At 44.1% G+C, this 23,094-nt stretch overlaps 1 protein-coding gene across 4 annotated transcripts; it reads right to left on the bottom strand.

The window, feature by feature from the left end:
- Nucleotides 1-36: 36 nt before the first annotated feature.
- On the bottom strand, nucleotides 37-14,877 carry LOC115649812 (alpha-1-antitrypsin-like protein GS55-MS). 4 transcript variants are annotated; one of them, XM_030558842.1, is made up of 6 exons: nucleotides 14,617-14,837; nucleotides 12,652-13,341; nucleotides 11,867-12,137; nucleotides 9,543-9,690; nucleotides 6,517-6,596; nucleotides 37-201 (listed from the first exon to the last, which is right to left on the bottom strand). In XM_030558842.1, the coding sequence occupies exons 2-6, from the start codon at nucleotides 13,322-13,324 to the stop codon at nucleotides 117-119; spliced, it is 1,257 nt and encodes a 418-aa protein (XP_030414702.1). In that variant the 5' UTR covers nucleotides 13,325-13,341; nucleotides 14,617-14,837; the 3' UTR covers nucleotides 37-116. The 4 variants fall into 4 exon arrangements, with proteins under 4 accessions (XP_030414702.1, XP_030414701.1, XP_030414700.1 ...); XM_030558841.1 differs by lacking the exon at nucleotides 37-201 and having other exon boundaries at nucleotides 4,871-6,596; nucleotides 14,791-14,877; XM_030558840.1 differs by lacking the exon at nucleotides 37-201 and having other exon boundaries at nucleotides 4,871-6,596.
- Between the last annotated feature and the right edge of the window lie 8,217 nt (nucleotides 14,878-23,094).

Genomic DNA, 23,094 nt, shown 5'->3' with positions numbered 1-23,094 from the left:
CAGCATTGCTGGGAGCTATTTTGGAATAAGCCGGTGTTTTGCTTTTAGGATTTCCTTTAACACTGGGATAATGTTCCTGGGGCTTTGTATCATCATGGTCATCGTGGTGGTCAGAGTCATGATGACAATGGACAACAGCAAGAAGTCCAACAAGTAACAAACACAGATAGAGGGTTGGCTTCATTTTCCTTTGGAAAAACTCTATGAAGAAAGAATGAAAGTCATTATATCTATGGAACAGTGTAATGAAAATTGTTCTTTTTCCATGTAAAACTAGACCTAGTGATTATTTTCCAGATATTAGAGTTTCCTGTTGTCCCACTCTGCTATTACTGATGCATTTGGAGATACTCCTTCACCTTGGTTTCCTTGCAATTCTCAGATATTTCTCCCCATCTCCCTTCCAGACAGTAAGCCTTCGAGATACTGAAGACTTATGGAAAGGAAAGGGGATTGGACTTATTAGACAATCAGATGTGAGTCAGCTACGTCCAACTTCGGAGTCAGAGAAAGGGAACAAGTGCGGGGTAGACAGGATATTTTATCTGAATCTGAATAGAGTGGACAGAGAGGGACCATGTTTGGAACAGTTTATTTCCTCTGAAACAGTTCACCCACCCCTGTCTTTAAGAACCATCATGTTTATTAGTATTAATAGGTTTGTAAAAAGATGCATATCAAATGATGCTTGCCTTTCTATAACAGCACAGCTATATCAAAACCTTTTCAAATGATTCTGTAACAATCAAAAACATACTGGGCTCAATTCTCCCCTACTCCTGAGCCCCACTTGTGACATATGAAGCAAACGGTTACAGCTCCTTGGCCCAGATATGGGTTAGAGTAGCCCAGCTGCTACTCTATCTCATACCAGTGTCACACTGGAATAGTGGAGAGTGACCCCCACAACTGCATCTGCATAAACAGATTTTTTTTTTTGCTTCACTGGTAATTCAAACCCAAAATATATATTTTTTTAATTTTCAGCAAGTGAAAATTGTAAAAAATGGCTCCCGGTCAAGATGTTCTGGTTTGATTTTGAGCATTTTAAATATTTGAATAATAAAATTAAAATAAATTTTGAAACAAAACTGTTATAAACTGAAAAATCTAAATGTTTTGCTTAGAAAACATTGAAATAAAATGTTTTGATTTTTTTTCTCATTCTCTTTTTTTTTCCTGATGGAAACAGGGAGGCTAAACTAATATGAATGCTCAATGTTTTTCTCAAGCACCTGATCTGCAAACCAAAGCACAGTAACTGTGAGCATACGTAGCAGTCTCACACAGATTCTGTGAAATGTTTTTGAAAACAGGCCCATAACTTCCTAGGTTTCTTTCAAGGGGGAAAAAAGGCCCCAGTTCTAAAATTCACAAGCAGTAGTTGCAAAGGCCTCTCCACCTGACTTAGTCTATAGGGCCACATCTACCATGCAAGCACACAAACTGGTAACTAGTACTGGGGAGCTCTGTGGAAATAATGGTGGAGGAATCCTCCCCACAGGGGGCAAAGTCACTCCCTGGCCACTCTCACAGCTCAGAGGTTGAAGCAGTTACCCCGTCCCACCCCTGAACCTCAGTACCCTGATCAGTTATCCAAGATGAACTCCAAGATGTACATGGAGAGTAACTCACAGCTGTGCCCCTTCTTGGGGTTCAGAACGTGCTTTATCTGTGCAGCAAGATCCTTCCCAAACCTCCCTCCCCAGTCTGGGGTGGCTTGCATGACAGAGAGCCCTAGCAGGGACCAGTTTCAGCCTGGCTCTCCATCCTGTATGATTTTACAGGGCTAGCAGTTTACAAGGAAAAAAACATTCCTTGTAAACTGAGCACATTTGATCTGGAGCTAGTGCCTGGCTAAACGTGCAGCCCTATAATGTCTTTTTACAGTTACTATTCAGAGTACAGCCACACTTTTGGGACTGCATTGAACTATTCTTCAACATTTGCCATTAAATAGTGTTTGACTTTAAGTCAAAGCACAACCTCACAAGGGTATCAATTTCTATTGTTCCTCTGAGAGACTGCATAAGACAGGCCAAGCTTCAGAGCAGATTGTTCTCTATGGCCATTATGGAATCACCCACAGGAGAATGAAATGATCCTATAAACTAAACTCCTTATAACATGAACTCATTGTCTTTAAGGAAAAATGAACACAGTACTCACAGTATATTCAGAAGGCCCCAGCTGTGTCTATCTGATCTGCACTGCTCCTTGCTCCATTATTTATACTGCTGAACAGCATTAAGCACCTTGCCCTCTTGTTAAATATTACATAGATCAAAGTAAAATTATCAATGAGGTCAGACAAAATGCTGATGAAGCTAGTTTCTCTGGACATCATGGACCCACCACCTATGCACGTAGAACAGACTACAGCCAAGGGTCATGCAGTCCAGCTAGAGGGTAGTTGTAGTTATGCTGTTTCTACGTGCCTGTAAGCCCCCCTGTGCAAACACAAGTTGGAGGCAAGTACCCCAGGATGTACTTCCAAAGCACAAAAGCCATAAAGCTCATTACTGTGTTTAAACCAGCAGGGGTCAGAGTGTACAACTGTGTTGGGGAAGCCAATGACAGCACAGTCGTCAGCCACTCTTTCAGGGATTCTGGAATCTGGACCAAGGGACTTTTCTGTATGGCTGATTGGAGACCTACATGGCTGAAGCCAGACTTTCCTGTGCATCCCCAGTCTTACACTGGGACCACATACCACTCCCTGCACTTCTCTCCACCTAAGTCGGCAGCTGAAAGGAGGATGCAGAGAAGAAACACCACCCTCAACCTGGTGAGGTTTCACATGGACTGATTTCTTTGCATGTGCTTCTCAGATGTGTTAGTTAAATATCCTCACAGGTTACCTTATGGACAATACAAAACTTGCAAGAGTGTTTTAGCTATACAAGAATGCATAAGAAAATGTACCCTGAGTAGGGCTGGCTAGAAAACAATATTCTGTGTTGTAAAAAAAAAAAAGAGAGAGAGATTTTTACATTTGGTTTTGTTCATGCAGAACAAAAATTAGATATTTTAAAAAAAATTCACAAAAAGCAAACACTCTATAATAGCCACCAGCCCAGGGTAGTTACCACAAATGGATTGGAACAGGAACTTAAACTTGGCTCTCCCATATTCCAGGCAAGTACCCTAATCACTGGTCTAGGTTGGGATGTGCTGCTGTCATCATACTGTGACTAGAAATTCATCCCGAAACTGAGACATCTTGAAGGAAAAGCCTAACTCCATATATTTTTGCAAACCATTTTGGCTTTTAAGGAAATGGCATTTTTAACCAGCTCCAACTTTGAGTATGATAAAGCGTATGAGCGAGATGCTGCCCTGTATACTGAATACACAAGATTATTTGCTGAATGCTTGCCAAAAAAAGTACATAAACCTAATAACCCCACCTCCTTAATGCTAACTCCACCCTTTTCTCATTTACATAGATGATAAAAATACCCCTTGTGGAAAAACAATATTGTTAATAATCACATGGTAAAGCTGCCCCCCAAGTTCCCCATGCCCCCCAAGTTCCAGGGCTGGGAGCCAGGGGAGTAGATCAGAGCAGGCTGGGTTTTGGTCACTCCACTTTCCACAGCCTCATGATTGCGGGGTCGGGTCTGCCCAGGACTCACCACGCATCAGGAAATGGAGCGACCCAGCCCCAACCCACTCCTCTCCGCTGGTGAGTGCTGGAGAGCAGTTCCCCCTGCCCCTCCAGCCCTGCTCCTGCCCCCCTGGCAGAGGCCTGATGCTGCCCCTCTGGCAAGGGGGCTGCGTAGGGTACCAAAATGGCAAGCGACGGCCCTGCCTGGAGGGCACCACTATTTACCTCTCTCCAGTGTGAAAACTATCCATTTATTCCAACCCTTTGTTTCCTGTCTTTTAACCAGTTATTGATCCATCAGAGGGCCTTCCCTCTTCTTCCATGACCACTTACTTTGCTTAAGAGCCTTTGGAGAGGGGCCTTGTCAAAAGCTTTCTGAAAGTCCAAGTACACCATACCTACTGGATCACCCATGTCCACGTTTGTTGATCTCCTCAAAGAATTTTAATAGATTAGTAAGACATGGATTCCCTTTACAAAAGCCATGCTGACTCTTCCTCAACAAATTGTGTTCATCTATGTCCATATTGATTCTGTTCAAAGTTTAAAGAAAATTATCACTGAGGATGTTTAGTCCTTGTTTGCTGTACAAAATTTCTGGACTCACCTTATCAGCAGACTCTATAGTTCATTAATAGCAGTATTAATTTATTGCTTTAGAATAATGAGAACCTCAAAGAGGCTTTGACACTGAAAATTTTAATGTTGCTAATATCTTAAAATGGCATTAATTGGTTGAAAGTTACTGAAAAACAATACAACAGAAAAGAAAAAAATATTAGACTCAGGCAGGTTCCAGACTCAAAATTTCAGGTCCCAATGTTCCTTTATTCAGTAACAGTAACAATAATGCAGTTAATATTTGGAAAGGCAGCTCCTCAGACAGTATCTGCATTTTGTATGTGTGTCTGTGTTAATTCTGTGAGTTTAAAAGTAGTTTAGAAGTCCCTAAGAAAGTTCCATGGCCTCAGTGTGCTGCACAAGAACAGGTGTTGTGGAGTTATAATTTGTCTCCACCCTCCTCTGTTTTAGAGGAAATCGGGGTGAATGTGAGCCAGTACAGGCTGGTACTGCTTACCAGTAAGAACCCACACTGGTCCATACCCAGCCCACTGCAGCAGAGCTCCAGGCCCTTTAAATCAACACGAGAGCCCTGGGTGGAGTGGGCCAGGCAGCCTGGAAGGGGGATGTTTACCCCCCCAGCCCTGTCCCTTCCACCCAAGGTCCTGCCCCTTCCCTCCCCCACCCCCTGTACCGGTAAGTGTCCTCAGTTACTTTCACCCTTGTAGGAAAGAGCTAGAATATGTGACAACAGAGATGAACTGTTGGTAGGCAAAACAAGAACTGTTGGAGAGAATAAGGCAGGTCAACAGTAGAAATTTTTGGCGGTATAATAATATCCTTTAAAGGTGTGAATTTTTATAAGATTTTATAACATACCAGCAAAAAGCCCTCGTGTGGACACAGCTTATTTCATTTGGGGAACGAGCATAAGCTATTCTGGCAAAAAAAACCCAACAACCTCTTTTGTCTGCATACTCTGTCTCCAGTGAGGGTGAAGGTTTGCATATGTGGAAATGCCAGTAATAGCTACTATACCGACAAACCCTTTCTTGTGCAGGTCTACACTTAAAATGCTGCATCGACACAGCTGTGCTGCTGTAGTGCTTAAGTGAAAAAGCTCCTACACTGACAGGACAGAGCTCTCCTGTTGGTATAGCTAATCCACATCCCTGAGAGGTGGTTGCTGTGTCTACAGGAGAAGCTGTTTCATCAACATAGTGCCATCTACATAGGGAGTTAGGTCAGTATAACTATGTCGCTCAGGGGCACGGATTTTTCATATCCCTGGGCCACGTAGTTACAAATGACATAAGTCTGTAGTGTAGACCTGATCTTGGTCCACAAGAAGAGTCTATACACGGGGAATTAGTGCAGCGTGCATTACCTTGTGTACATCAGCTACTGTGGACTTTTTCCCTGTGTAGACAAGCCCCAAAAGAAAATTAACCCAGTATCTGCAATTTCAGATCAGCACCTGGACCCACAGTAAAAGAGAAGAGACTAGACCAGGAATTCCTTGCAAAGAACAGGAGGCTGGGAACAATCATCACCAGTCAGTTAATCACGTTGATAAAATGTACCAGTCTCCACAAAAATTAAGGAGTACAGGAAAGATCAACTCATTTGAGAGACTTTAGTCTTGTCTACACAAACAATTAGCCCATGGCAAAGTAGGGTGCTAATCTATCCTGCCCTACCTTGATGTGGTCTAACTATCCATGTACACCCTGCACACGTGTCAACACTGCATTAGAGCATTCTGATCTAGCTCCCTTTGGAACAAGCTCAAAGCACATTAACCAACTGTTAATGCATGGCAGCAGGCGGCACACTGACAGTAAGTCCACAGCAGGCTAGTGCAGGGTAGATTCACACCCCAGCTTGCCATGGTCTAATTATTTATGCAGTCAAGCTTTTTGTATCTTAAACAAAGCCCCCACAGGAGCCTTTCAGTAAGGACTACTTACAAAACAGGGGAAAGGTGAAATCAGACATATTTAGATTATTGGTGATTTGTTATGATGTAAGCTGTACACAGCAAGGAAGAAATACCAGCTGTTTATAGGCAAGGAAATGTTACATTAATGTTTTATGAGTTTAGGAATGTATGTTAATGGTCTAAATATAGTCCCTAGCACTGTGCATGTCCTTTGCTGAATCACCTGCATTTTGCCAGCACTACGTGGAAGCATTACAAACATGTCCAGCAGCTGAGCAATTATTTTCTGCTAGGATTTATGATTTTCCCCAGGAAGAGGATGCTGCGGGTATGCCTATCAAAAATCATAACCAAGAAGGGCCTGTTGAATTTAATTCGAGGAGGGGCAAAAATTTGACCAGACCTCCATGTAATCTCCACGACAGAGACTCCTGCAGCCTCAGTGCCATTCTCATGAATGTTCAATACAGCCTTGTGAATGACCTGCAAGGAAATCAAGCAAAGCATTATATTGGCTATTGAGCCCTGAACAATAGCAAGAGCTAAACTTGTTTATTTTTAAAACACCATTTTTTAGAAAATCAGCTTGTCATGGTATAATTCCCCACTTTGAATCTTAGCGTCCAAAAGATGGGGTACCAGCATGAATTCCTCTAAGCTCAATTACCAGCTTAGTACTTGTAGCGCTGCCACCAACCAGGAATTCCAGTGCCTGGTACACTCTGGTCCCCCCAAAACCTTGCCTGGGGACCTCCAAGACCCAGACCCTCTGGATCTTAACACAAGGAAAGTAAACCCTTTCCCCCATTGCCTCTCCCAGACTTCTCCTCCCTGGGTTACCCTGGAAGATCACTGTGATTCAAACTCCTTAAATCTTAAAACAGAGAAGAAAATTCACCTTCCGCCCTCCTTCTCTCTCCCCCTCCCAGACTCTCCCTGAGAGAGAAAATAATCCTAACACAGAGAGAAAATTAACCTTTCTCTCCTCCTTCCCTCCTTTCTCCCCACCAATTCCCTGGTGGATCCAGACCCAGTCCCCTGGGGTCTCACCAGAATAAAAAAACAATCAGGTTCTTAAACAAGAAAAGCTTTTAATTAAGGAAAGAAAAAAACAGTAAAAATTATCTTTGTAAATTTAAGATGGAATATGTTACAGGGTCTTTCAGCTATAGACACTGGGAATACCCTCCCAGCCTAAGTATACAAGTGCAAAGTAAAATCCTCCCAGCCAAATACACATTTGAACTCCTTCCAGCCAACTACACATTTGCAAATAAAGAATACAAACATAAGTCTAACTCGCTTTATCTACCTAGTACTTACAATTCTGAGCACATAAGAGCCTGTATCAGAGAGATTGGAGAGAAACCTGGTTGCACGTCTGGTCCAGCTGAGAACCCAGAGAGAACAACCACCAAATTCTAACAGCACACACAAAAACTTCCCTCCCTCAAGATTTGAAAGTATCCTGTCCCCTGATTGGTCCTCTGGTCAGGTGACAGCCAGGCTCACTGATCTTGTTAACCCTTTCCAGGCAAAAGAGATATGAAGTACTTCTGTTCTATTAACTCTTACTTATCTGTTTATGACACAGCTATTAAGAAGCAAGTAGGGTATGGCCAAGTCTACACTGCAAAGTGTTGTCAGAATAGCTAGGTTGGCCGCACATGTGAAAAACTCACACCTCCTAGCCGATATAGCAATGCTAGCAAAAACCCCCAGTGTAGAGGTAGCTAAGCTGATAAAAAAGTGCTTCTGTTGGCTTAGCTAACATTGAGGCAGTGTTAGTGTGCTGGCAGAAAAACTCCTTCTGTTTACCCCTTTTTCCAGATCATTTATGAATATATTGAACAGCACTGATTCCAGTGCAGATTCTTGGGACCTCTCTCCATTCTGAAAACTGATGATTTAGTCCTACTCTTTTTTTTCCTTTTAACCAGTTACTGAGCCATGAAAGTATCTTCCCTTTTATCCCATTGTTAAAGAGCCTTTTGTGATGGACCTTGTCAAAGGTTTTCTGAAAGTCAAAGTACACTATACCCACTGGATGACCTTTGCGTACGTGTGTGTTGAGCCCCCCACCAAAGAAGTCTCATAGGTTGATGAGGCACTATGTTGATAGTTGGCAGAATTCAAGATTTAAAAAAAATAATTTTGCTGGATAATATTGATTAAGCATTTGTCTATATTTCTTTATTGAAATGTTCATAGTTGTGCAAAATTATTGGTTTCTACACTTTTTTCTTTTTAGTGATTTACATTTTCACAGTTGCAGGAATTTATGGGATAGGGGCCGATAATAATTATTTAGTGACAGTAGATGTTGAGACTCAAAAAGTTATCCCTTTATAACCATTGAAACACAAATTGTCAACATCACATGTCCAAACATACAAAGTAAATATCCTTAAATCATCCTCTAATACAGTCTCAAGGAACATTTTTTTCACTTTGCCTCTCCATAAATTTAGATTAGCATTGATGGAAATATTTTTTTCATTGGTTTGTGTGGCTATGGTTAAATCAACATTTATCGATAAAAATGTAGTCCTTCCAAGTAGAGCTATGCACGGATACAAATTTATATCCATGGATGTGCATATCCGCGGCTATAAATTGATATCTGCAAAACTGCAGGGCTCTCCCAGGAACTGCAGCGGTGAAAGGAGTAGAACATGGGGCTGCCGCTCCCAGGAGCCAGTACCTTGACCAACAGCTCCTCCGGTGTGGCCGTACTATCCCCAGTCCCGCTCACTGGGGTGGGCACCAGACTGACCGGCAGCTGTCCCTGGTCGTGCTCTTGTATTCAAGTGACACGCATGCCCCCAGATAGGATATGCAGACAGCTGTGTGGAAGAGATGGGAGCGGGGTTGCAGGCTGTACAACTGTGCTGGAGGAACTGCTGATGCAGGGAACGGGCTCCTGGAAACAGCGTCCCCACATTCTGCTCCTTTTCGCTGCTGCAGTTCCCAGGAGAGCCCTGTGGTTCCACGGATAGGGCTTTCTGTCCGTGGATATCTGCATCCACAGATATAAATTTGTATCCGTGCAGGACTCTACTTCCAAGCCTAACTATCTTTAATGAGATTTAGAGACTATTTTGCCAAGTCCAATTTGTTCTTTTAATAATTACATATAATGGCCAAAATATTACTTTATTTTATATTTGTGTCTTTTCCCGATGGCCTCCAGCCTCTGTACATATAATGCGTAATCCCTTCTAAGCATGTTAATTCTCAATTTTAGCAAAGACAGACTCTCTTTGCCTCCTTTTCTTTGTACCCAAACTGTATCTACTGGTCTCAGAGGGAGTTTTGCCAATGAGTTCAGTGAGAGCAGGATCAAACCCTTCAATGTTATAAAATATGAATGTAACATTTGTAGGAACAGACAAATCTATTTCTTACCATCTTTGTTTACAAACTTACTTTTGAAACCCTTAGCTGAGACTTTTCAGTGATTCCAGACAGATCAGCTTGGTCAGTGAACACATCAGTCACACCCATTTTCTGGAATACTTCTTTTATGTCATAGGTATCAGAAACAGAAAATTTTGGAATGTGCAGATATATTGTTCTGTTAAAAAAGAGATACAGAAAATTTCTGGCAAATCATCTAATTCAGAGCCCACTGCAGAATAGGGTCAAGTTGGTGACACTTTTATTTACCTATCGAACTGTTAAAGAGTCTGTGCGCTGTATTTGACCGGCAGGTTTGAACAGTGTGTTTGAGTAAGGACTGAGTATCTATGGAAGACAGTTCCTTATCAAAAGCCTATATTCTCAACTATAACCCTTTATGCAAGAGTCCGTTGTAGTTCACTGATTCTGTGGCTATTTTATGATGGCCCTGGGCCTAGTGTAGATAAAAGCAGCTTTGGTAGTATTCTAATTTAGTACTGTAGGCTAAGGTGCTCTAATAGGCCATCTGCCACCCACGGCTGCCCAGAGGATTCAGGGGCCCTGGGGTCTTCGGTGGCGGGGGGCCCCCGCTTTGGCGGTAATTCGGCTGCGGTGGGTCCTTCCGCTCTGGGACCCACCGCTGAAGTGCCCCAAAGACCCATGGCAGGCCCCCCTGCCCCTGCTGCTGAATTACCGCCGAAGACCCGGAGAGGAAGAAGCTCCGGGGGCCCCAGCCCCACAAGAGTTTTCCGGGGCCCCCAGGGCGAGTGAAGAACCCCACTCCAGGGGCACTGAAAAACTCTCGTGGAGGCCCCTGTGGAGCCCAGGGCCTGGGGCAAATTGCCCCACTTGCCCTCCCCTCTGGGCGGCCCTGCTGCCACCTGGCGATTGCCAGAGTGGAGTAGTGTTCGGGTCATGTCAGATACCAGTCTCAACATATCCCTTGTGCCAGGGGCATAAGGAAATATGTGGCAAGGTGTGGTGGCAAAGGTGCCAGTGCCATATGGCTACTCCCCACTACCAGGGAATTCATTGGTAAGTCTCTCAGTAGCAGTAGCATTAGCCCCATTTTACAGATGAAGAAACTGAGGCCATGTCTACACTATGGGTGCTACAGCAGAGTAGCTATGGCACTATATCGATGGCTCTATAACCCAGTAGTTAGACTACAGAGCCAGAAGGACTTTGTAAACCATTGTAGGAACTCCACTGCACAAAGTGATGGTAGCTAGGTTGATGGAGGATTTTTCCCTTGACCTAGCTGTGTCTACAAAGAGGGTTAGGTTGGCATAGCTACAGCACCTTGTGGAATTTTCATACCTGTCAGCACCATAGCTATGGAGACCTACAGTAAGTTTTAAGTGTAGACCTAGCCTGAGGCACAGAGAGATGGTCACACAGCAGATGCATAGCAAAGCAAAGCAAAGAACCCCAGTCACCTGACTCCCCACTCAGTGCCTTTCCACTGGACCACACTGCCTCTGCAGTCAGTACACAGAATGGCAACTTGGTGTGTGTAACTTAGACCTGGGTCACCTTTCCCTCCAGTAAAACACATAGAAGTAACCTAAGAGTATGTCTACGCTGCAATAAAAGACCCACAGTATGGCTGCAGCTGGCCCAAGTAAACACTCAGGCAAGTATGTTAGCTCTGAGACTCTGCAAGGTGTTGGGTCTCAGAGTCTGGACTCCAGCCACAGTCCACACTCCAGCTCTGCCTTAGCCCCACGAGCCTAAGTCACTGACATGGGTTTTTACTGCACTGTAGACATATCCCTAGAGGGTAAGTATGGACTAGGGTTCCATACCCTGCCCATCACAGAATGCCCATGTTCTAGTTCATTTGCAATATAATCCTCACAGGATCATTGGGAGAGCATTGTATTCTGCTTCTCACCTGTTGAGAACTCACCTAGTCCCTATGCAGACCCTAATTCTGCCACAGAAGCAACAGACTGTGCCTGGCCTTCATCACTATGCTAAGTGAGTGCCTCACAATTAATGAATAAATGTTATTTTCACCGTTCCCCTGTGAGGTAAGGAAGTATTATCTTCATGTTACAGATGAGGAACCTGGGCAAACATCAGACAAAGTGACTTGCCCAAGGAAATCTGTGGCTGAGCCAGGAACTGAATGCAGGTCTCCTGAGTCCTAGTTCAAGGTCCTGTTCACTAAATCACCCTTCCCATCTGCCCCTTCTCGTGAAAGGAAAGGGAGGCCTGTTCTTTAAGGGGCCCTCTGTGTGCAGATTTCAGTTGAACTATCAGTCCTTAATAGTTTGTTTTCATGTGAGATTCTGTCCTAATTTGAGGTACAACATTTCTCAATGCAGCTGTAGCTAAAAGATTACCTTTCTTTGAAGGCCTTTTTCCATTTAGACAAAGTTTTTTTCAAGAGAGCTTTTTCCACTTCCTTCATTTTTTCTTCATCAGGCAGAATAAACAATGCTACAGCATTTCCACTGTAAGGTATTTGCACCAGCCAGCAAGACAGTTCCTTATCATAGTGATGTTTGTAACTGCCTTTGCGGTACATCATATCAACTTTAATAGAGGTTTTTCCATCCACAAAAAAATCCTCTTCTTTTGTGTAAAAAGAATTAAAGGGGTTTTCCCAATGGGCTTATGACAAAAAAGAAGGAGAATGCAATTGAATATACTGCAAAGAGGAAATATTAGTATGAATAAAACTAATTCAAGTGCACTAAGCCAACAGGATCTGATCCTGCAACTTCATTTATAGCAAATGTGTTTTATAAGTTTTCGATTTTATGAAGCTTGGCTTTAGTGCTATTCTCTTAGATATTTAAAGGCCACTATTAACTGATAGAGTTGTGAACATCATATCTAAACTGAGCCTGTATATATACATCAGATTAATACATATTGCATAGAAACTTGGTATTTGCTTCAAAATCAGTTCCTTCCACTCTTAAGTGGGGAAAAAACACATTTGCAGTCTTACAGAATGACTTTCCAGATTGGACTATTTCCCAGATAGAGCATCTCACAGGCCCAGCAGTGATGACAGGGTCCCTTCATTTAAAATATAAATTTAAGTTTCATTGTCCTAGATTTTAGTCAACCTTCAAAAGCTCATGCTTGCAATAAACGCCCACATTATAACAATTCTTACCTTTAAAGAAAACATAGTTAATAAGAATCATTACAGTGAGTGGATCAAGATCCTGGACTAAATCAACAATTTCCCCATGGGTTTTCTTCTCAACGTAATTGTTGATCTGTTTCACAGCATTGGTAGAATTGTTAAAGTCACTAGAAAAAACTTCTGATTTATAAAAGTTTTTAACATCTTCTAAAAACTTTTTCTGTGGTTTCAGTGTCTCTTCTAGGAAAAGGGCATTGCCCATATTCAGCTGGATCTTCCTGTCTGGACGGTTTAGCGCACAGATGAGATAGCAAAAGCCTTCATGTATTTCCTTTTCCTGAGTCCTGTTCAGGTCAAAGGTGAGTCCTTTGTGAATCTGATTCAGAGTAGCTGATTTAGCCCCAAGTGCCAGCATTGAAAAGGCAGTAGAGATGCTTATGGGAGAGAAGAAAATATTTTTGTCAGCTGCCTCTGATATTACTTGCTTGTAAAATCTAAATGCGAAGTCAATATTGCTGGGCACCAGTTTGAAGTAGACCTTGCTTTCACATGGATAAACTCCTTCAATGGGGCAATTTTGTTCCCTGGTGGATGCATTTTTATGACCACCCCAGTCATTGCGATGATCAGGCTGACGATGACAATGACTGATTGCTTGAAGTCCAGTCAGTAACAAACACACAGAGAGGGTGGGCTTCATTTTCCTTTGGCTTTATTCTGTAGAATATTTAGATTTACAGAAGTTAGTTAAGAAAATTATTCCTTTTTTCCTGTGTACTATGAGAACTGTTGCTTACTGTTCAGCGATTAACACCTGTTGTGGAATCCATTGGAGCTACACTATGGATGAATTTGTCCCATTGATATCACATTCCAGGCTACTGTTATAGAACTCATCTTTCCAAGACACAAAAGTTTGCATGTGGCCTTTTTAATCAGTCACAACGAGCCAGAACTAATGACAGCATGGCATGGAGCTTGAAACAAAGTGAAATTCCTTCCTCAAAAATGTAAAAAGCTCAATTTCAAGATTTCACATTTCAGATGCCAATAACTCTCAGATAGGGACGGCTCTAGGGATTTTGCCGCCCCAAGCACGGCAGGCAGGCTGCCTTCGGTGGCTTGCTTGCGGAGGGTCCGCTGGTCCCACGGCTTTGGCAGACCTCCCTCAGGCAAGCCGTCGAAGGCAGCATGCCTGCCGCCCTCGCGGCAACTGGCAGAGCGCCCCCGCGGCTTGCCACCCCAAACATGCGTTTGGCGTGCTGGGGCCCAGAGCTGCCCCTGTTCTCAGAAGAAATATATGCCTCCTGATAAACTCTTTGTTGTGATCACATACTCTCTCAAATGAGATAGTGTAGATCTTATTAAGGTTCATATAAACTTGCAAAAGACTGAAAACTTTCAGAACACCTTTTCCCAGTAAAAATAGGATTGCAAACATTTACTTTTATAATCTACACTTTGGGATTGCTGTTTGTGCTATGTTTACCTTCCACAGTTTACCAGGTCATTAAAATCTGCTAATTAAATAAAAATGTTCTATAAAACACAAAGTACAGTGTTCCGCACAGAATTCATGCTTTGGGTTTCTACTACCAATGATTATTTTTGGTACAAGTTTCCTAAAAGGCAAATAAAATGGAAGGGTCATTAATGGCTCTCTGGCAATAATCTCTCTGCAGAGACACATGAAAAAGATCTATATGGCTTCCTAGCATGTTTTTCTGCCATTTTAGTCAAAATATTGACAGTATCCCATCATTTAAAATATCAGTTGCAGTTACTTTGTCCTAGCTCCCTCCTTCACCAGAACACTAGTTTATAATGGCCCCTTGAGTGTTTTGTGCATTTTTGTTTTTTTAAATCAGAATAGGGTGTTCTCTCTACCTGTTACAAAGTCACCCACATGTAAACTAAATAATTCCATAAAGTACATATAATACAGCTAATTAGAAATCAAAGAATCCATGGAAAAATTAAGACAGTACTCACAGTACATTACAAAGGATCCTCTATGTTCATCTGATCTGGACTGCTCCTTGCTCTATTAATTACTGCTGAACAGCAGTGTCCTCCATTAATCATTAATCAGATCAGATAAAAATTACGAGAGAGGATGCATAGCAAACAATGATGAAGCTTGTTTTTCTGGGACATTTTGCCCACCTTTTGCCCATGCAGTACAGATTCGAGCTACCAGTCAGAGATGGCGGAGCGCAGAAGGGGCAGTGTTTCTTGCTGCCCCCCGCTTGCCTGCAGAAGCCTCCCTATGCAAGCAGTATGTGATTGGATCTCCACTGGAACTGAAGTGTTTTTGCCCAGGAGTGGCCACTCTTCACAATATCCTGAGGAATTCAGTGACAGCAGGTCATGGGAGCCACTTAGGGATTGGGGACAAATTTCCCAGTGGCACCACAAGCTGCATCCTTCACCTCTTTTAATGTATCCCCCATTCTCACACAGTAGGGGAAACAATAAATGTAAGATAGGTCATTTTGGCGAAGATCCTCAAAGATATTTAGGTGCCTAACTCCCAGTCTGGCCCTTTTTTATTCCTTTTCACAAGTGATTTCTTTTCTCCCTTCCACAGATTTTGCTGTTCATGCATTTTCTGCATGGAACCCTGTTCACATTAGACATGAGCGCAAAGCTATGGCCAGTGTGATTAGAACTAGGATTACTGGTAGGATTACACCAGTGTCAGAATTTTCCAATGGTTTTCTATGGCCAGTTTGGGAGTTTGCATTGCCCACATATTTATTTTAAAATAACTCTCTGGAGACTCATTTTCTAAGAGGATTGTGTGCTAGTGGGCAAGCATGTGCCAGGTCCTAACTGCTCACCAGGGTGAGATTATCAGAAGTGCTCAGTGGCACCTCACACAGCCAAATTGCTGCAGGGGAATAACAATGTTCCCTTCCTCAAATGGAGGTTAGGGGCAACAAGGGAAGTGGAAGACAGCAAGCAAAGGTGGAAGGCTGGAGAGTTGGGCTAAATGTATAATGAAACAGTGCCGATATGAAACACCAACCAGAGAACTGCAGACAATGTCCATTGCTCTATGAAGGAGTTAAGGAGTCAGAAAATGCCTGTGAATGAAACTCTGCCCAGATGTGTGGACAAATGAGGATAAAGAATAGAAAGTTTTGTCTGGCTTGGCAGTTCTCAAACTGTAGGTTGGGCCCCCAAAGTGGGTCACGACTCTCTTTTAATAGGGGTGTCAGGGCTGGCATTGGGCTTGCTGGGACCCGGGGTCAAAGCTTCAGCCCAAGCCCCACTGCCCAGGGCCAAAGCTGAAGACTGAGGGCTGTAGCTCTGGGTACCAGGGCTCATGTTACAGGCCTCTGCCTGGGGCCGAAGCCCTTGGGCCCTGTCCTAGGAAGCAGGGCTTCAGTCCCACCTACAGGGGTTTTGTTGTAAAGGAGGTTGCAGTGCAATGAAGTTTGAGAAGGCTCATTAAATGCAGGAAAGACAAGGAGCCTGGAACTAATATATGGAGAGAGACTGATCTCATAGAACTGGAAGGGGACCCCAAAAGGTCATTGTGTCCAGCCCCCTGCTTTCACTAGCAGGACCAAGTACTGATTTTGCCCCACATCCCTAAGCAGGACCAAGTACTGATTTTGCCCCACAGCCCTAAGCAGCCCCCTTAGGGATTGAACTCATAACCCTGGTTTTAGCAGGCTAGTGCTCAAACCACTGAGCTATCCCTCCCCCTACACCAAGATTAGGAATCTGTGAGGAAAATGGGGGGACTGGAAGCCAGTTGGCTAGGAGAGGGGCAATGAGATTTGATGAGGACCTGGTGGGGAGGAGGAGTTTGGGGCTAAGAACCACTGGCAGTGGGAAGAGGACCAGGATCTGGGGTTGGGGAGAACTTGGACTGGCTGGACAAGAAGACTAGAGCAAGGGACCAGAGAAGGGACAATAACTGAGACTGAATGAGGATGAGGAATGAGTATGAAAACAGTTAGCAATCACATAATTAAAATCTGTGGCATAATGCATACTCACAGTGGGGCTGAATTAAGGTTACATGGGCAACCTTAGTTCTGGCATTGTGCATGTGTCCCAATTCCAGGGGATTCTGCTTGTGTAAAGCAGTGGCAATTCAGTGGTTACTAAGGACATGGTGTGGGATCCAGATCAAAACACAGAGCAGAAGGTCAATGACTTATAAAGTAATTGATCCCTCTTCTTATCTTAGGCCAGGCTTCAGGTGACAGATAAATACATTTATGATATATCGAAGCTTTGATAACATTTTCAGGATTTCAGGTAGGGCCAGCTATTCTCTGACTGCTGCTATATATATTCCATACCTATGTTCTTTGGCACCATGTATTTAAAATGGGAACAGAACATATTAGCTGGTGAATGGTTGCAATGTTTCTTTATTCAATAACAGTAGCTGTCACTCACAGCTAACATCCTGATGAAGCAATTCCCAGTAGGTATATTTTAGAAGTTTGTGACCTCAGCTGTTGTTTACCATTCCCCCAGTCCACTTGTGCTGGGGGAGAGCTTTTCTGGAACTTCCTTTGTGTTTTTTTGAAACTTCTTTTGTTTTATGGGAGGGACCAGCAGAAAGCTGGAGCATGCAGAAAATGGAGGCGAACTATTAGTAGAAAAAAATAGCAAATGTTTGAAAGAACCTGCTGGAGAGATAGAACTTGAAAGAAACTAGCTTGATAGCCTAGCTCAGTCTGCAATGCCAGACCAGCAGCAGGTGCCTAGCCAGAAGTATGGGGAGTGGACAGTACTTGGGAATATCAAGAGGCAGATTGGCAGGACCTACCTGGCAACAGTCATTGGTATGTTGAATGGGCTGATAAAGTAAATACAAAATAACCCCAAATTTAGTAGTTGAGGACAGCACAAGTAAACGGAGAAACTTTGCAATTTAAACCACTACCCTCCAGAAACCTTATCAGGAATCAGTTTCCAGTGAAGTTTGGGTAACATATTTGTTGACTCCAAAATTTTCCAAAATATAAAACTGAGGAGAAATTAAGCCTCCCCTTTCAAAGCACCATTTTTAACAGCCATTGCTTGCTGTACTGATCTGCTCCGGGACACAAAGCAAACCATTAATGCGGAATGCTCATGCTGTTAAACACAGAGGCAGAGGGTGTGTGTGTGTGCCTATGTGTGAGAGAGAGAGAGATTGCTGTGTAGAGAGCCCAGGGAGGGAGTCAGGAGTTGATGTCAGGGTTTCCCCCTCCCTCTGCCTCAGGACTGGTTGCTTCCTGCCGCTGTCTGAACTTAAAAGACAGCATGCTGACACACTCTCTGTCCCCCAAAACAGTCTCTTTCCCCCACTCCATACATGCACACACACTCTACACCAGGACTGCAGAATCAGGCATGACAATGTCAGTTACTTTTACAATTGCAATTGCACTTAGGAAAAAGATACTATACTCATACTACAGGGAACAGCGCAGGATAAGAAACATAGCAGACAAATATAACGTGTCCTGAGTAGGGCGTGGTGTGAATTTGTACAACTCCAACAGACCTGCTAGGAGGTATTGTACCTATATATGGAGGCACAATGTCTCTTGGAGCTCCCTGAAATGCAGAAGGAGCAATTCCAATATTTGCAATGGCAGTAGGAGCAGACCCTTTCATACGACAAAATATAATCACAGCTACAGAAAAATCCACTTCTTTCAAACAGAAATTACCAACTTACTTTTGAAACCTTCAGCTGTCTGGCTCTGGAATGATTCCAGACAGACTAATGTGGTCAATGAACCTCTGTCACGCCCATTTCCTCAGATATTTCTTTTTTATCATAGGTACCAGAAATGGAACATTTTGTCCTATACTGATTATTTCGCTGTTCAAAAAAAAAAAAAAAGGTTGTGCAGCCATAAGCGTTTAGAGTAGCCATGACTGTTTTCTCTGTTTGCTACAAATTCACCCATAAACTAAACTGCATATAACATGAATTCAAAATGTCAGGAAAAATTAATGCAGTACTTACAGTAATTCAAAAGGATCCTGCCATGCCCAGCTGATCTGCACTTCTCTTTGCTGTATTATTTACTACTAAACAGCATTAAACATAGTGTCTTATAGTGAATACAATTCTGATCAAGTAAAAAATAGCAGAAAGAATATAGGGTAAACAATAAGGCAGTTCATTTTTCTGAACACCTAAAACGAGATGCCCACTGTCCAGTACAGAATGGAGCCACTGCTAAGGGAAGGAAGGGATCTGGCCATCATATAGACGGAAGCAGTGACTAAGCTGCTTGCTGTTCCCCAGCTTTTCGGTTTGTATATGAGTAATTAGAGCTTCACTGAAATGAGGAACCCATGCCCACAAGCAGCTCCCCGAACACTATGGTTCCCTTGGACAGGCACTAAGCTTCATTTCCAAAAAGCCACACAGGTTACTATTGCTCAGATGAGCGTTATCTTCCAGAAGATAGGATTGGTAGGTTCTGTGTTGGGAGAGAGGGAGCCAATAGCATGGGAGTGTGCCATGCTGATGAGAGGAAACTGTTCCCTGGAATCGATAAAGACATCTGATTGGAGAGCCACATTACTGGGGCTCGGCGGCCATCTCGCACTGCAATCCTCATCCCCATTCTCTCATCTCTAGATATCAATATCCACCCAATGAGGAGTCGATGGAGATGCACCACACTGAACCTTGTTCCACAAGAGCTATTTGCCCCTTCCACGTGTTTTTACATAGGAAAGTGGGATCGAGATCCTAAATTCCTGTTTATGCATATCCTGCATCTTGTCCATTTTAGACATGACAGTCAACCTCTTAATGTGATTTGAACTGGGATTTTAACACTTCCCTTTACACCAAAACTCTAACACTGGGCCTTCTGATTATATAAAATACTACAGCCTGCAGCACCACTCCAAGTAGTCAGGAACCACCACAGATAAAAATGTAAGCTCCAGTCCTGCAAGGAGTTACACATCTACTGAATTTTAAGCATGTGAGTAATACTGAGTATTTATGTGCTTAAAGATAAACCTGTTTTTCAGTCTTTGCTAGATCAGGCCATAAGCCAATAAGTAATAAAAATAAAAATATTCAAAAGAATGACACTTCAAAGAAATGGAAATGTTTCATGGAGACATGTCAGTTTGGTAGAAGTTGTATATGTTTCAATTAAAAGTTTTGAATTTTTTCCAATATTTTTTTTACTCCCATTTCATTTTTTTTTGGTAAACTTTTTGCCAATGTTTTTTTTCCTGTGTGTAGGGGTGAGGGGAGCAGAAAAGTGAGAGAAAGTGAGATTTTTCTCCATAAAATTGAAATTAAGTTTTGTGTACTCTTCTGAAAAAATTATTTTAGAAAATTATCAGCCCCTCCCCAATTCATAAAAAAGTGAATGAAACAAGAAAAGTATTAGAGTATAATTAACTCCTATAGCTAGTTCATTATAGTCTATGTATGCAGGCAGACATGCACCAATCCTGCCAGGAAGAGCAATCATTTCAGCAATCTGAACAGAATAAATACAGGTCAAGGAAGATGCAGTTAGCTTTAGGGTTCATATGCATAGGGCTCCCCATCCTAAGGTTGGGGAGTCCTATGAGTCCTTGGAGCAAGGGTTAGGGTTCCTATGGGCAGGGATCTTTATGCTAAGGTTAGAGTTCCTATCATTAGGGTACTTGGAGTTAGGATTCCTCTGGATAGGCCTCCCCATCCTGGGGTAACAGTTCCTATAGTTAGGGTATTTGGAGCTATAGTTAGGGAGTGTAGGGGTAGGATGCTTGTAGCTAGGCTTAGGTTCTTATAAGTTGGTCTCCCCGCAATAGGATTATGATTCCTGTGGGTACAAATCTCTGCACCAGGGCTAGGACTCCTGTGGTTAGGGTATTGGAGCCAGAGTTAGGGTTCTTAGGGGTAGGGGACTTGGAGGGTTAGGGTTCCTATGGATACAGCTCTCTGCCCTAGGGTTAGGATGCACACAGAGCAGTTACCTTTTTCCATAACGGATGTTCTGTGAGATGTGTTGCTCACGTCCATGCAACTTAAATGTGTGTGCTTGCCACATGCACCAGTGCCGGAAGTTTTTTCCCTCAGCAGTAGCTGTAGGGGACTGGCTCTGGCACCCCCTAGAGTGGTGTGCATATGGCGCAGTATATAGGGCGCTGCCAGCTCCCCCCACCCTCTGTTCCTTCTTGCTGGAAACTTCGACCATGGGGAAGGAGGGTGGGTTATGGAATGGACATGCACAACACATCTCAAAGAACATCAGTTATGGAAAAAGGTAACAGTCTTGTATGTATCTCTACCCATAGGAACCCTAACTCTAGATCCAAGCACTCTACTCAGAACAACATTAACTTCACTAAGAAGCAGTTCAACTCTCACAGGTCCAGGACTAGTTGCAGACTGCCCTTGGCTTTTGGAACTAAAAAGTAATGGGAATAGAAGCCCTTGTCCCTGTACTCTGAAGGAACACCCCCCAGTGCACCTAGCTGCAGTAACCCCTCTACTTCCTGTTCAAGGAGACTCTCGTTAGAAGGGTCCCTGAAGAGAGGGGTGGGAAGGAGGGGGTGGAAAGCAACTGAAGGATGTAACCTCACACCACCGTACTCAGGACCCATCGGTCCAATGTTATAGATGCCCACACAGGGAAAAGGAGAATGGTGGTTGGCAAAAATAGGAGAGGAAGGATCAAGGAACAGTCTGGTAGGTTGCCCTCAGGCATACTGTCAAAATGAGCGCTTGCCTGCCTGCTTATTGCAGGCTGTGCTTGGCTGAGAAGCCTGCGAAGGCTGGTAGTTGGGATGCTGCTTGTAGCCTCTGGATTTCTTATGGGCAGGCTCCTGGCGAGGGTGGCTCCCCTGGCCCTGAGGCTGCTGTGGCCTGAACCGCTTGCAGGCAGGGCTGGGAACATACAGGCCCAATGTTTTAAGGGTCGGGCATGAGTCCTTTAGGCCATGGAACTTATTGTCCATCTGTTCTGAAAATAGGGCTTGCCCATCGAAGGGAAGGTCTTGCGTCAACTGCTGAGCCTCCATGGACAAGCCAGAGAGAAGCAGCCAGGATGTCCGGCACATAGCGTTGCCCTCCTCCATGATTTCCCGGAATGCCTTCCTAGAAGCCTCAGGAAGGGAGCCCTCAAACTTGGCCATGGCTTTCCACGTATTAAAGTCATAGCATCCCAGGAGGGCCTGATGGTTGGTCACCCTCAACTGGAGACTAGAGAAGGAATAAGCCTTATGCTCAAACAAGTCTAGTCTCTTGAAATCTTTATTCTTAGGGGTAGCCCCAGGCTGACCCGGTCACTCATTTTGATTAATTGTCTCTACCTAGGGAGTTGGGAGCAGGATGGGTCTACAGGTACTCGTGGCCTTTGGATGGCACAAAGAACTTGCGCTCAGCCCTCTTGGAGATGGGGTGCAAGGAGGATGGAGTTTGCCACAAGGCATTAGAACCTTTTAGACTCCCTTCATGAAGAGGAAAAGTCACCCTGGCTGGTGCTGTGGAGCAGAGTACATCAAAGAGAGAGTCCAAGGGCCCCTCTAACTCCTCTGCCTGAAGACCCAAGTTGACAGTGAACCTCTTCAGTAGTTCCTGGTGCACTTTAGCCTCATCTGGAGGAACCAGGGGAAGGTGCCCAGTTACAGCCTCATCTGGTGACGACGAGGAGGATGCCTGTGCTGTAGCATCCTCCACAACCATTGGTGGCCCAGTGGCTTGCTCTCCTACTCTCTCTTGGACCTGTGGGGTCTTTGTGCCCAAGGCTTTATGCACCAGAAGAGGGTGGGAGAGAGAGGCAGCCGGTCTCTCTGCGGCTTTTGACATTGAGTGGGTGGGTGGGCCTTGGAGGGCTGGGTGAACCCCCATGGGTTCCATGGGTACCATGGCCCTGGCCATTGTGCCTGAGGCCCCGGGGCTGGTTTTGGTGCTGACAATGTAGCTGGCATTGCTGATACTGGAGCTTGTCTCACTGTCAGGGAACCTCACTCTGAACCAGGGCTGGATTCCAAGTGGTCACTCCCAGTCAACCAGGCTGGAGTGAAACGGTGGCTCTTCCCCGCCCATTGCCAATCACTCCACCTGGAATCTGATCTGGAATGGGGTCTTGGGCGCTGGTGGAGCTCGATGGATCCATGACAGCCTGGAGCCAGCGAACTACGTCTCACTCTTGACAAACAGTACCGGGATGAGGAGTGGGACTGGGAGTTAGAACGGGCCTGGAGCTGGGAAGCGCCCACATGCGGTGATGTCCTCCTAGAGGATCAGTGATGGTCCAAGGAATGATAGCATTGATCCCTCGAGTGGTACCGTGGTCTTGGAGATACCGAGTGCCGGAACAGGTACTCCTGCCAGGGGGCGCGTGCCTCCAGTCATCTGCACCCGGCTGCCATCAAGCTGCACCTCGAGCCTCTCTTCCCAAGCCCAAGGTCCAGGGACCGAATGGGTCTGTGCTGCATCTGCCTTTCACTGTCAGAGGCATGGCAGCTATGGGAGGG

This window comes from Gopherus evgoodei, chromosome 4 (genome assembly GCF_007399415.2).
Source record: "Gopherus evgoodei ecotype Sinaloan lineage chromosome 4, rGopEvg1_v1.p, whole genome shotgun sequence".
Taxonomy (NCBI): Eukaryota; Metazoa; Chordata; order Testudines; family Testudinidae; genus Gopherus; species Gopherus evgoodei.
This window is presented reverse-complemented; position numbering and strand designations above follow the sequence as displayed.

What these genes read in the sequence shown, in the direction of transcription:
- LOC115649812 (XM_030558841.1), bottom strand. Translation starts at nt 13,324, where the DNA reads ATGAAGCCCACCCTCTCTGTGTGTTTGTTACTGACTGGACTTCAAGCA. An exon ending in AAAAAGGCCTTCAAAGAAAG is followed by an intron (nt 9,691 to 11,866) that starts GTAATCTTTTAG and finishes CTTTTTTAACAG; the next exon opens with AACAATATATCTGCACATTC. An exon ending in CTCAGCTAAGGGTTTCAAAA is followed by an intron (nt 6,597 to 9,542) that starts GTAAGTTTGTAA and finishes ATTTCCTTGCAG; the next exon opens with GTCATTCACAAGGCTGTATT.